Consider the following 14994-nt stretch of genomic DNA (forward strand, 5'->3'; position numbering starts at 1 on the left):
ATGAATTTTGTGAAAAAAAAGAAATCGTTTAAAAAAAAGCCCATAGCAACCGGACAAAAACCATTGCATCATCGAGTAAAGTGGCCAACTTGGACAGTCGACCGTTTTCATACTGGTAGACACTTCTGAGGTGGTTTGGCTGAAATCGGGAAGCTCAAAGATTTTTTCTTGATATTGTTTTCTGCTACGGTTATTCCGGAACATCTGCGGAGTCTCTAAGTAGCCATTCCCTAGCCATACTTCTGTCGGAATGATAAGTTCGAATGAATTGACCATCCAAGAGTCGATTAGAAATGAAGCGGGAATGTCCAGGACCTGTTTTTGATGTGTTCGAAAAACGCCTTATTTCGAGAAAATCGTTTTAAAAAATTGTTTAAAATAAAACCGTGTAAAATAAGATCGTTTGAAAAAAGAATAGTGGAAAAAGAGGATACTTGATCCCTGGGGATACTTGATTCCTTAGCTATATCTCGAAACTGGAATGTCTCATAAAGATCAAATGTTCTAGAAAAATGTGCCAAAATGAGCAAAATAACAATGCTTGCAGTTTAAAAATCTTTAGCAAAATAATTCTTTGAGTAAATGAACTTGGTTTGAAAAATTTTACAAAATGTAACTTGACGATCTTTTTCATCACTTTAAAATGTTCCTTACATGGGAGAATTATGAAAAAAATATTTGTTCCAATGTATAATTGGTTCGAGCGTAAAATGAACTTCATAATGCCATATTTTCAAAGCAATGGAAAACTCTCAATTTTTTCCAGAAAAAGTTTTCTAAAATGTTGATTATGGGTACAATTGATCCCCTAGAGTTGGGTACAATTGATCCTACTTCCAAACGGCATATTCTTCTTCTGACTTGATCGTTGACGTTGATCGACTTGATGATTGCTGATTACAAAATTACTAATATTTATCCAAAAACTAATATTTATCAAACAATTGTCTGAAGAAAAGGGCAAAAATAATTAATTTTCTCTTAATTATAAAAAAAATAGCGCCATTAAGTATGCAATGTTATTAGCGTTGAGAAAAAGTTATAGAATTTTCTTCTTATGTCTGCTATAAACTGTGAAATGAGAACAAACATGACCAAAATAGTCAATTAACATTTTATCTTGTGGTTTTGTTTAATTTATATACAAGGATAAGGGCTTTCTGAATAAAAGATCAAGTCTCCTTCAATAGGGGATCAAGTCTCCCCTAACTTCAGAAAAATCGCAATTTTTTTACTCCCACGAAAATGCTTCTAGTTCATCAATGGGTTCAAGTATCGTTATAATTTTTGGAGCATAGAAACTTGAAGTTACAAGCTGTCAGAAAATGTAAAAGACGGCGAGTTGCTAAATTTTTCCAAAAAGATATGGTGAAAATAAGAAAAGGGGATCAAGTATCCCCACTCTCCCCTACAGTGTAAAGGTTATCGGAGATAATGGCTGAGAACGAAAGGTGTCTTGCCCTCTAAATCTAACTCTTTTGGATTGGTTAGTTATATCGGTCATATCTTACATGTTGTAGAGAATAAACAGGAAACCTTTTTTTTCAAATTATATATGAACCATACCATTCCTATGTGGAACGAAATTACAATAATAGAGGAGCATGCCGCGTACGGTGGACTTGAGAATTCTCTGAAGCTCATAGTATTGGTCTAAGGTAAAATTTGTCCAAACCAAAAGGTGTGATTGATCACTATTAAGTTGCTTTCCATTCGAGTAAAAAAAAATATTCTGACCAGTTGATTTTAAATTATCGTGATTTTAATTTGTATTCGAACTTATTTACCCTGTAGAACAGAACCATTTTGTTTCAAAATGAATATAAAAATTGAAAACTGTAGGGGAGAGTGGGGATACATGATCCCCTTTTCTTATTTTCACCATATCTTTCTGGAAAAATTTAGCATCTCGCCGTCTTTGAAATTTTCTGACAGCTTGTAACTTCAAGTTTCTATGCTCCAAAAATTATAACGATACTTGAACCCATTGATGAACTAGAAGCATTTTCGTGGGAGTAAAAAAATTGCGATTTTTCTGAAGTTAGGGGAGACTTGATCCCCTATTGAAGGAGACTTGATCTTTTATTCAGGAAGCTCAATCCTTGTATAAAAATCAAACAAAACCCCAAGATAATATGTTAATTGACTGTTTTGGTCATGTTTGTTGTCATTTCACAATTTATAGCAGACATAAGAAGAAAATTCTATAACTTTGTCTCAACGCTAATAACATTGCATACTTAAAGGCGCTATTTTTTTTTATAATTAAGAGAAAATAATTATTTTTGCCCTTTTCTTCAGACAATTGTGTGATAAATATTAGTTTTTGGATAAATATTAGTAATTTCGTAATCAGCAATCATAACGATCAAGTCAGAAGAAGAATATGCCGTTTGGAAGGAGGATCAATTTTACCCATAATCAACATTTTAGAAAACTTTTTCTGAAAAAAGTTGAGAGTTTTCCATTGCTTTGAAAATATGGCATTATGAAGTTCATTTTACGCTCGAACGATTGATACATTGGAACAAATATTTTTTTCATAATTCTCCCATGTAAGGAACATTTTAAAGTGATGAAAAAAGATCTTCAAGTTACATTTTGTAAAATTTTTCAAACCAAGTTCAATTACTCAAACAATTATTTTGTTAAAATTTTTTAAACTACAAGCATTGTTATTTTGCTCATTTTGGCACATTTTTCTAGAACATTTGATCTTTGTAAGACATTCCAGTTTCGAGATATAGCTAAGGAATCTAGTATCCCCAGGGATCAAGTATCCTCATTCTCCCCTACAGATTCATCACGGTTATTCCAGAGTTCAGAACCAGAAGCTATTTTATAACAATCATCGAAATAGGAAACAATAGAAAATTAAGAGCTAGTTCTGTTTTTTTTCTTCGTTTTAATCATTTTTAGTTTGAATTTTAAATCGAAATTTCAGGTTATATTTCTATCATTTCATATCGATAGCTTTAACATGCAAAATAAGAATAGAATCATGTTTTGTAGCATCTAACAAAACTTTGTTTTTTCTTTTGGCTTCAACATTTTCTTTGCTTAGTTTTGTCGTCAACCCGTTAACGCCTGTTCAGGAAACGTTGTGCCAGTTACAGAACGTGACAGCAGCTAACAATCCCGCAAGCACGCCGCAGCGATCATCCAGCATGTACTATATGGTAAAGCTGTTACTAAGATCCGAGAACTCGTGTCAACGACCTTGGAATTTCGAAAGAGTTCCGAATAAAATCATACGAGGATTGGATAACGCCCTTATTTATACGAGTACTAAGGAAGCTTGTCTGTCGGCATGCCTAAATGAAAAACGCTTCATTTGTAGATCAGTAGAGTACGATTACAATAACATGAAATGCGTTTTAAGCGATTCTGATAGACGAACTATCGGTCAATCCGTTCAACTAGTCGACGCGCAAGGTGTTGATTATTTTGAAAACCTGTGCTTGAAATCCAACCAAGCGTGTAAATTTAACCGAGTTTTCCAACTACCTCGAACGGGCGTCTCGGAAGACAAGGTGTCGCAATTCGTTGGCCTTCACTACTATACCGATAAAGAACTGCAAGTTACGTCCGAATCCGCCTGCAAGCTTGCCTGTGACATTGAAACGGAATTCCTGTGTCGGTCGTTCTTGTTCATGGGACAACCCGTTGGATCCCAGTACAATTGCCGTTTGTACCATCTTGATCACAAATCGCTTCCCGATGGACCCTCTACGTACCTCAATGGTGAACGCCCTTTGATAGATGTCGGTGAACCGTCTGGAGTGTATTACGAAAACACATGTGAAAGTAAGTATGTTGCAATTGGAACTAGTTCAAAAAATTTAAAAACAAATCGTGAACTTCACCGAATCGACCGAAATTTTAATTGTAAAATCGGGCGCTTAAAATTCATTAATTCGTTCGGGATTAAAATTCAAAAAAAAATCAGTTGAACAGATTTTGAGTTATGCTGCAATTACGAAAGTTTTGGAAAAATAGAAAAAGTACTTTCACTTAGAGTGAATAACATAAATTTGAAATCTTTTTTCTACACATTGAAGGTGAATAAATTTGCTATCGATCATTTGAACTTTATTTTTGCGATTGTCTTGAGTATTGTTGATATTAGTGAATTTACCAAACGGTAACAAATTAATCGCTGTACTAAATTCGTTTCATGTTATTGAATAAATTTCTTCATTGATCTTTTCAGATTTCCGATTCCATTCAGTGTTAACTGGAGATAGCATTCTTATTTTTCTCTTTTTTCTGTTATTTCAATTGAAAGTGAATCATAAGTTTGTGATTGCGCTGATAACATCCACTTCTTCATAGCATTCAAAACCAATTAATCGATACATTTCACGCTAGATATTTTTCTTTTATGATGTTTTGTTACGAAAATTCACCCAGAAAGAAAAGAGTTTGAAAACAAAAATACACGATTTTATTACAAATTCTGTCTTAGCTAGACCAGTGCCAAAACTCGTACGGGGTCAACGGTATGAGCAATTGGAAATTGATAGGCCTCTTAAAATTTTCATCTCTTTTTTCATCTGCGTGAAATTTCTCCTCATGGGTGGAGTATGTTGTAAAAAGAAATTGCAAACGAAGCTGTGCTTGACCCAAAATTATACAACTATACGAAAGAGAAAACCATCAATCGCTAATCATTATGATTTCCAAGAAGGAAATAAGTGTTTATTGGTTTTTTTACGCTGCCGTTTGCTCTTTATGTTTTGACTGCTTCAATATTATTTGAGCAGCATAGGCTTTTTTGTATTTTTACATAACTTGAATGCTACTGAAACATAATTATTGTAAATGGTTATGCTAAATAAGCCACATAACAACTGCTTCAGAACACAGCCACAATACAGATTTAAAGTAATAGAAACTAAAGTTTCAAAGTCCAAAGGTTCACCACTTTTGCCAAAGTAACGAACTAAACACGTCTTGAGTTATCTTTGGTTTACATCTAATTGCTTGCTCTTCTTAGACCACGTGGCGCACCCAAGTATACTCTCAAATAAACGTAATATTTTAGAACAGAACACTCATGACCTACTGTTTGGATGATTTGCTGAAATTTAAAAAAAATACCTCAATCACATGACAGGAATGAATTACAAGATTGGTTTGTAGGATGCACTCAATAACTAAAACTTATTTTCTTCGTTTATTGTAACAAAATAGAAGCCGCGCCTGGAGAAAATACATTGCCGGTAGTTTTCGATGCTGCAGAAGATCATTCAATAACAAATTTGACGAGAAACGATGCTAACTGCGATAAAACAGGAACCTGTTATGATGGTAAGTGTTTATTTTCCAAATGAGACGCCTACGAATTGTTGCTGAAAATAATGGCATAGTCATTCCCTTATAGTTTTGAGATTTTAGGTACTAATTTTGTTTTGCTGGGAATATTTTTCTTTTCATTAAACGAAATACATTGCAATAAACCTAAAAGCGATTTGAATCCACATACTGGCGATAAACCATTTCTGTGTCTTTTAGTTTCTGTCCACTGTAAAGACACGCGAATTGCTGTGCAAGTTCGTACGAACAAACCGTTCAATGGTCGGATATATGCTCTCGGTCGCTCCGAAACGTGCAATATTGATGTGATCAATTCCGACGCATTCCGGCTGGATCTGACGATGGGAGGACAAGACTGTAACACCCAGAGTGCCGTATGAAAAACATGACATTAGGTAACTTTTTCAACTAAGATGCTATATTATAACGGATATTTCTTTCAGACCGGTATCTACAGTAATACAGTAGTTTTGCAACATCACTCGGTCGTGATGACAAAAGCTGACAAAATTTACAAAGTTAAGTGTACTTATGATATGAGTTCGAAGAACATCTCCTTCGGTATGCTTCCGATCCGCGATCCTGAGATGATCCATATCAACTCATCACCAGAGGCACCCCCGCCAAGAATCCGTATCTTGGACTCGAGAAGTCGCGAGGTTGAGACAGTGCGAATCGGAGATAGGTTAACGTTCCGTATCGAAATTCCAGAAGATAGTACGTCGCGAAGAGTTTTTCGATCGACGTTATTATATTCATCTGTTTCTCTTATCCCCAGCTCCTTACGGCATCTTCGCTAGATCGTGTGTAGCTATGGCCAAGGACTCGAAGAGTACTTTCCAAATCATTGACGATGACGGTTGTCCTGTGGATCCCAGCATTTTCCCTGCATTCACACAAGATGGAAACGCACTACATTCCATCTACGAAGCATTCCGGTTCACCGAAAGCTATGGTGTCATCTTCCAGTGCAACGTAAAGTATTGCTTGGGGCCATGTGAGCCAGCAGTGTGTGAATGGGGTAGAGATTCCGTGGAGTCCTGGGGCAGAAAGCGACGTTCTTTGACACGGTAAACAATTCATATCTGACTCCTTTTCTCATTTCAAACTTTAAGCAAAGCCAACCATTCCATGAATAATCAAACATGTTTTTTTTTTGCTATCCTAGGAACGAAACCGACCTTCCAAATGAGGAAGAAGAGGACATGAATATTTCCCAGGAAATATTAGTGCTAGATTTTGGCGATGAGAAAAATCGCGATTTCCTACGAAGCGAAGCGAGCACGGAGTATGGTAGAGGTAAGTGGTTCTCCAACTAACATCCAGAGTAAATCCAACTTAAGTACGATTTTGGAAGCTTCTAAGTTTTATTTACATTATCCACATTAATAATAATTTGCTGATAATTTGTTGTTCGATTAACGTAGAAATAAAATGATCTTTGTTCTTTCACAGACAAAACAGTGACCATCATCGAACCATGCCCTACAAAGACCTCTGTGCTAGCGTTGGCCGTAACATGTTCGCTCATGGTTTTGGTGTACATGTCTACGCTGTTCTGTTATTATATGAAAAAGTGGATCCAACCACATAAAGTCATGGCTTAACTGAATAGAAATGGATCGGACCAATTGGACACGGCTATAGGATGTAGCTTAGAATATTGCTTGTGCTGTATTACCTTGATAAGGTTATGTTTTTCTTGAAGATCGGCGATAAACGTGAAAAATCGATCGATAGCTGCATGAGGGTTCCAATTCGAGAAATCTTATAGAATAATTTGATATTTATTTTAGTCTTAAGAACCCTATTACTCCGAAATTAATGAGAAGCTGAGCGTGCAAAATGGATAAGCTAAACGTGCAAAAACTTTCGACCCTTACATTAATACATAATTAAGATGGCCGGACTAGTTTGGTAGCTAAGTATATTGGAAGTATCCAACATTCAACACCGTGCGATAGAACTACAAACATTTATTTTTTAACTATTCAAATGATTGAAAAAATCTTCTTACTGTAGTTCAACAACAGTAAGGTTCTTTTCTCAAATTTTCCGACTTCCAAATTATCACGTTTTTAAGCAGATTCCAGATGTAGACATTCGTATTCCAAAAATGTGCCAAGTCATCGGTTTAGCGTTTTTGTCAATGCAATGCACAATTTTCATCAAACATTGTCTCAATGAAAAAAGTACCACCAATTTCCGGTAAAAATGTCTATCGCATTTTAGCACGATCGTAAAGCTGACTTTGTGTTTAGGATAAAAAAAATCATTAGGAGTTAATAAGGCATTGAAAACAGTGCAGTATTGTCAATCCTCTGAGTATGATAGAAGCTTGGGATATCTAAGTTTATATGTACAACGACCGATAATGCGCTTTCTATTGGGTTAATAATAACGTTTAAGGAGATAACTGGAAATGTCAATCTATCAAATTCTTCGACTGGGACCTCTTAATCTGGTCAACCGTAAAAATCTCGTGATGTTTTGTTGAAAACACGAGATTCATTTAGTGCTTATTTATTTATTTGTCATTGAAGAAGTAATTAATTTATTTATTTATTTGTTTTTTATTTATTTATTTATCTGTTAAGAGTTTATATATTCAATGGCTATTAGAGAAAAATGTGCTGATGTTTTCATTATGCCCCATTCAAAAGTTTCGTTTTATTGTGACTTGGTTTTAGAATCGAATGTACATAATGTGGTATACTGAAAATCAACAAAATGTTGTATCGTACATACTGTTTAAAAAATGCAGCGATTCCATCGAATCAGAATAAAACCATTCATTTAAACCATTTCAAAACTACTCCCAATCAGTGTTTTGAAAGATAAAGTGTTATTAACCCATATAGAGATTGCAGTAATAGAGTTATTTATGTTAAAAAATATAGTAATTGACATCACAAATGACCCGTAACTATTACATGAAATCATCAAATTTAGGGCCGCATTTGTCGAAAACGTAAAACTGAACAAATTTATTTTAATATCTCATAATCACTCATTTAGCCTTTGTCCTATTTTAAACGCACGACAAATCATTCTTGGAACCCCCTTAAAACCAGCTGTATTTTTATTTGTTATAAATAAAAATTTTATGCAAAACATTCTTAATAAATTTACTAAAAGGTTTTAAATATTATTAATTTATTTGTTTATGCGTAGATCCGAAATCCGAATTCCAACATGTTTAAAAAAACAAAACAAGACGTCAAAGATAAATTGTCTCAAAAAATATCAATTTCTCATTTTGCCACTACTGTCCTTTTTATCATTTTTGAAACTCCTGCTCTTTTAGTCATTTTGTCATTTTCGTCATTTTTAATTATGTCATTTTTAATTTTTGTCATTTTTGTCATTTGAACATTTTGAACATTTTGGACAATTTTGTCATTTAGGCCATTTTTATCAATATTTTTTTTTTTTTTGTCATTTTTGTGATTTTTGTAATTTTTGTAATTTTTGTAATTTTTGTAATTTTTGTAATTTTTGTAATTTTTGTAATTTTTGTATTTTTTGTAATTTTTGTAATTTTTGTAATTTTTGTAATTTTTGTTGTTTTTGTTGTTTTTATGGTTTTTATAATTTTTGTAATTTTTGTAATTTTTGTAATTTTTGTAATTTTTGTAATTTTTGTAATTTTTGTAATTTTTGTAATTTTTGTAATTTTTGTAATTTTTGTAATTTTTGTAATTTTTGTAATTTTTGTAATTTTTGTAATTTTTGTAATTTTTGTAATTTTTGTAATTTTTGTAATTTTTGTAATTTTTGTAATTTTTGTAATTTTTGTAATTTTTGCTATTTTTGTAATTTTTGTAATTTTTGTAATTTTTGTAGTTTTTGTAATTTTTGTCATTTTTGTAATTTTTGTAATTTTTGTAATTTTTGTAATTTTTATAATTTTTGTCATTTTTGTCATTTTTGTAATTTTTGTAATTTTTGTAATTTTGTAATTTTTGAAATTTTTGTCATTTTTGTAATTTTTGTAATTTTTGTAATTTTTGTAATTTTTGTAATTTTTGTAATTTTTGTAATTTTTGTTATTTTTGTAATTTTTGTAATTTTTGTAATTTTTGTAATTTTTGTAATTTTTGTAATATTTGTAATTTTTGTAATTTTTGTAATTTTTGTAATTTTTGTCATTTTTGTAATTTTTGTAATTTTTGTGTAATTTTTGTAATTTTTGTAATTTTTGTCATTTTTTGTTATTTTTGTAATTTTTGTCATTTTTGTAATTTTTATAAATTTTGCAATTTTTGTAATTTTTGATTTTTTTTTTTTTGTAATTTTTTTGTCATTTTTGTATTTTTCGTAATTTTTGTAACTTTTTCATTATTGTCATTTTTGTCATTTTTGTCATTTTTGTCATTTTTGTCATTTTTGTCATTTTTGTCATTTTTGTCATTTTTGTCATTTTTGTCATTTTTGTCATTTTTGTCATTTTTGTCATTTTTGTCATTTTTGTCATTTTTGTCATTTTTGTCATTTTCGTCATTTTCGTCATTTTCGTCATTTTTGTCATTTTTGTCATTTTTGTCATTTTTGTAATTTTTGTCATTTTTGTCATTTTTGTCATTTTTGTCGTTTTTGTCATTTTTGTCATTTTTGTAATTTTTTGTCATTTTTGTCATTTTTGTCATTTTTGTCATTTTTGTCATTTTTGTCATTTTTGTCATTTTTGTCATTTTTGTCATTTTTGTCATTTTTGTCATTTTTGTCATTTTTGTCATTTTTGTCATTTTTGTCATTTTTGTCATTTTTGTCATTTTTGTCATTTTTGTCATTTTTGTCATTTTTGTCATTTTTGTCATTTTTGTCATTTTTGTCATTTTTGTCATTTTTGTCATTTTTGTCATTTTTGTCATTTTTGTCATTTTTGTCATTTTTGTCATTTTTGTCATTTTTGTCATTTTTGTCATTTTTGTCATTTTTGTCATTTTTGTCATTTTTGTCATTTTTGTCATTTTTGTCATTTTTGTCATTTTTGTCATTTTTGTCATTTTTGTCATTTTTGTCATTTTTGTCATTTTTGTCATTTTTGTCATTTTTGTCATTTTTGTCATTTTTATTTTTTGCCTTTCTTTAATTTTTGTCATTTGGGTTATTTTTGTCATTTGAACATTTTGGACAATTTTGGCATTTTGGCCCATTTTGTGATTTTTGTGACTCATTTTTGTTTTTTTTTTATTTTTGTCATTTTTGTCATTACATAGATTTTTGTGAATGTGAACGAGTTTAAGAGTCATCTAGTGAGAAAATTTTTATTTTCGTTTCCAGAATGTTTGTGGTGCATCAGAGCACTCTGGTGGCGGAATAGGACTTTATGTTATCAAATGTTGGTGGTGAATTCAATAAATTCGCTCCAGAGACATCTGGCGACATAATTTGGTTTTCCATTTCATAGAAAACGCTTCGTTATTCCTGCAGGTTTGCAAGTTGTTCTACGAAGAGGCATGGTTCCTAGGAATTTCCCACCCTTTCTTATGAAACACAATAGTTTAATGAAATACGCATTACAGATTTATTATTTTTGAACATTTTGTACTACCATACAGCAGCTACGCTTACACCTACTAGTTCCGAACTATTTTGAACAAATAACAATAATGTCATTTAACCAATAAAATGCTTGTTTAAGATCGCCTTCACACAGGTAGGGTGCCTTAGTCCAAGATAATATTCTAAAACCTATGCTTTCTAGTTGTTTAAAAAACTTTTCAATTTCTTGCTCCATAGTTACACCCGTGTGGTTTGGCCAATGGTCGAAAAGTGGTCTCAATGGAAGGTGACTAGAATCTGCGGGATAAAATAATTACAAAGATGAATAAAAAGAATCAAAATACGAGTGATTCTGTTTGTTACTGCAATAAGAAACAAATACAGTTTGTAACGATTTCGAAAACTTTACTTTTTTCCACATAGTGGCTGTAAGGCAGAACCAATGCCAAGAGGAGTCTTCCATCAGGTGCCAATCCGTTGTACATATCAAACAACAGTTGATGTGGATCGATGCAACGATCCAGCACGTTAAGACAGGCAATAAAGTTGATGTCTTTTAAATGTTGAATGTCTTCTAAAACTCTGAAAATACAAAGGAAAACACGTTTGAAAGAAAAGCTGCCGCGCTCATAAACAATATCGTACTAAGATATTTTTTACAACACAAAAAAGGGGGAGGCTTAATAGCGGCACGTTAAGCAGAAAACGTGAAAAATCAAATGATTCGTACGTTATACTTTTTTCAGATAACCTATTCCGCATTATCCAACTAGACTCAGTTGCGTGCAGTTGTATCGAACTTGATGGAAAAAGTGCAGCTAAGGCATTCACAAAACGTAACGTAACTTCTCCATCTCCAGCACCGATATCCAGCACATTTATCTGAAAGGTAAATTACAACTTAATTCGCGTACAAAGAATATTCTTAAACACTTACAGAGCGCATTTTGTTGTTATGAATTTCACTAAAATTACTCTTCAACAACAAACGCTGGAATTGAACTTCTGAAAGGATGAACATTGATCCTCTTCGAAGAATGCCATTCACGTCAGTTTGAGTCATGAAAAAACTCAATATTGCTTTGGCAAATAAATGCCACAACTGCATCCATAATTTATTAGACAGTTCTTTAGACCTATCAAGCCATCCCAAGGTAATTTCATCGGGACTTTTCATTTCTACAAATCTATCTAAATATTGACTTGGAGGGTTATTCAAAGTGTACCACTGAAAAATAGAATTTCGTTAAATAATGCTTTATATTTATTAGGTTTTGTTTTATCATACCTGCGTCATGTCACAGTTTTCCAACTCCAAGTCATTTCGGGTTTTGTCAGCAGCCATACGAGCTAAGAAACTCCTGGGAATGTAATGGGTATCTGAAAAAAATAGGGTTTAAAAGGTTACTTTAGGAGTAGTGTGTGATACCACATTGATGAAACGAGCAAGGTTCGAAGGAATTGCATCCTTCTTAATTTTTCGTCCATCAATTTATAGAAGAAAAAATTGATATGACGATCATTTAAAAAATGTTTTAGTTTTCAATGCTGTGATTCTTGAGAGATATCTTATTAAAATTAAGAAGGCCTTGTGCTATCCTGACTTTTCTAGTTTCTTTAAACAAACTAACTGAATATCAGAGGAATAGCCTTATAAATAAATTCATTAAAATTTAAAAAAATGGGTGGGCTGTAAAGAAATTCAAGGTACTGTTAATGTTAGTTCAAGAAATTATCACAAATAGCACGTATGCAAAATAATAAGATAATTCTTTCGCACGTGACGAAACCGGACACGAACCCTTTGCGTCGCCAGACTTTTTTTAACTGGACTTGGACGAATCGAGTTAATGATGTTAATTCAGGTCAGGAATTAAGGTTCTAAAAGGTCAGGAATAAGCACCACAGCATTCTTAAAAATCACGCGAAAAATCTCAAAGAAAACCTTTTCAGCATATACGAAACATCCTTATATTTATCCTTAAATTGATTGTGCAGCTTCAGGAAAGCTCTATCGGATGACTTTTTCCCATTTCGTTTAAGATAAAAAATCAACTAATAAAAAACGACAACTATTACTGGGTAACAACTAAATTTTTAATATATAAACTTGAACTTACCTGCGTTGTTTGCCATAAATTCGTCTTGAACTCGTCCTGAATAGATACCGCAAACAATTTTTGCTGATTCGAATCGATAAATTTTCTTCATCCGAATATTTATTTACATTATCATACACACTCGTAAACTTGTACACAATCTGCACTATATGCCTCCCTTTAACCATCTGTTTTTGGCCTGCACACGTAGAACTTTTTTATGAGTACATAAAAAAGTCGACCATAACTTTCGATTTTAAATTTTTAAGAAATTATTCTGATGAAAAAACAACGTCTCGAGTTAAGAGATCCTTTCAAGATTATCATAGAAACGGTCTAGAAATCATTATTCATACTTAAGTATTTATATTTATGATTAGTTTTAGCAACATATTTTGGCAAACTAGATTTTTTTTTATTACATTTGTTTTAACATTATTTGTCAAGAGAAAAGGTAATTCAGGTTTTGTTAGTTTTTAAACGTTAAAAATGGATATTTTTTAATCATTTACGGGTAACAGGGATAGGCTTGAAAACAGTCTCATATTTCTTAATTTGATAAACAGTTCGCACGCTCCTTTATTTTAACTCAAAATTAAGTACGACCGATGTTCAAAACATAGTTCGATTCTAGGAACTTAATGTTGAGTACTCTTTTTCCTCCTTGCGATGGTTCAAAACGGAATTCGAAATTGATCCTTTTTTTCCTTCGGCGAGGGAGCAAAGCTGAGTTCGACCCTATGAACTAAAACTTGAACTCTTTTTGTTAGACTGAAAACACTTAGCGAGTTCAGTTCAAACCGGAACAGCAACCAACGAACACGTCGCAAAATTTTGTTGTTCCGGAACAATTACCGGAAGACAATGAAGGAACTTCATAACGCTCACCGTGTCAGCGTAAAATTCTGTCCGTCATTGTTATCATACGGTGAGCGGCTTGGAAAGTCGGGAAACTTCCGGATGTTGTTTACTTCCCGTAGGAAGTAACACCCGGAAGTTTTCTTTGACCGGGAGTGTCAAAACTTTCCACCGCTCCGTAATTGCAGTGCAATGTACCGGAACAGCAACATCCGGGTACAACAAATTTTAATCATCCTTTAATTCCCTGAAAATAAGCTACCCTCGAAAAAAAGGATAAATTCGAGTTCGGCTGCCGAACTTAGTATTGAGTATGCCTATCAGAACTTAGTTTTGCTATTGCCCAGTAGAACTCAAAGTTGAGGGCTGCCACCAAGGGGCTGAAAGAGAAGAAAATTTCCGAACTGACATTTCAGTACCGCACTGACGTTTTGGTTCCAAAATTCCATTGAAATCAAAGGGGAACTGACGTTCTGGTTCCAAAAAGTCAGTACGGTCGGTTTGTATGTGATTTGACCATTTGACAGTTGCTTCAGTCCTTTGGCTGCCACCGACGTGCTGTTTTGAACCAAAACTACTTAATTTTGAGTTGAAAAAAGGAGCGTGCGCGTTGCATTCTACACAGCAAAAAATTTCTAAAAGTATACGGAATCTAAAACATGAGTAGTCTAATTTTTTACAAGTGTAAATCGAAGACGATGTAATTTTCAACTCCTTTTGATGTAATTTTAGTCTTTTTTCAAAAAGTGAATAGAAATACATTGTTTAGCTATAATTTTACATTCCGTGATGTAAAAATCAAGCGGTCAATGAATTTTATATCACAAACAGTGTAAAATTGTATGTTTGATTTAAAATTGAATGGAAATGTGCAACTTGTGCGGCGCGCGTCGAATAAAAAGTAAACAAGTAAGAAAATTATTCGAAAACGAGTCGTAGGCGTAGCTCTAGCATTTCCAGAATCCTTCAAAAGCTGGTAGGTTCATAATAATGTCATATTGAAAAAAGAATGCTGTTTAAATTAATCAGTTTTCTCTCCATTGCAGCAAGGTCAGATTTTTCGCAGCGGCAGTGATTTTTCGGAGAAATTTTCGTCAGGCGGAGGTGACGCTGACCGAAAAATAATGGTGTTCTAGGACGAATCGAGGATCCTGGTGATGGCCATCTGTGCAACACCACCGTGCTGGGAATCATCGGATGAAACGAAAAT

At 32.8% G+C, this 14994-nt stretch overlaps 2 protein-coding genes across 2 annotated transcripts in view; one reads left to right on the forward strand and one right to left on the reverse strand.

The window, feature by feature from the left end:
• The window catches only part of LOC129757530 (uncharacterized), a 40588-nt gene extending 32118 nt beyond the window's left edge, over positions 1-8470 (forward strand). The window contains exons 3-9 of the mRNA XM_055754800.1: positions 3065-3807; positions 5197-5313; positions 5518-5693; positions 5763-6036; positions 6098-6389; positions 6488-6618; positions 6775-8470. Of these exons, the coding sequence (XP_055610775.1) occupies positions 3065-3807; positions 5197-5313; positions 5518-5693; positions 5763-6036; positions 6098-6389; positions 6488-6618; positions 6775-6926 (1885 nt within the window). The 3' untranslated portion in view covers positions 6927-8470. The remainder of the gene's footprint in view (positions 1-3064; positions 3808-5196; positions 5314-5517; positions 5694-5762; positions 6037-6097; positions 6390-6487; positions 6619-6774) is intronic.
• A 2371-nt stretch (positions 8471-10841) lies between these two features.
• On the reverse strand, positions 10842-13092 carry LOC129756518 (protein-L-histidine N-pros-methyltransferase). The gene is made up of 6 exons (XM_055753427.1): positions 12948-13092; positions 12116-12207; positions 11765-12055; positions 11558-11709; positions 11237-11409; positions 10842-11124 (listed from the first exon to the last, which is right to left on the reverse strand). Exons 1-6 carry the CDS (start codon positions 13036-13038, stop codon positions 10913-10915), a joined length of 1011 nt encoding a protein of 336 aa, XP_055609402.1. The 5' UTR covers positions 13039-13092; the 3' UTR covers positions 10842-10912.
• Between the last annotated feature and the right edge of the window lie 1902 nt (positions 13093-14994).

The sequence above is a fragment of the Uranotaenia lowii genome, chromosome 3 (assembly GCF_029784155.1).
Source record: "Uranotaenia lowii strain MFRU-FL chromosome 3, ASM2978415v1, whole genome shotgun sequence".
Taxonomy (NCBI): Eukaryota; Metazoa; Arthropoda; class Insecta; order Diptera; family Culicidae; genus Uranotaenia; species Uranotaenia lowii.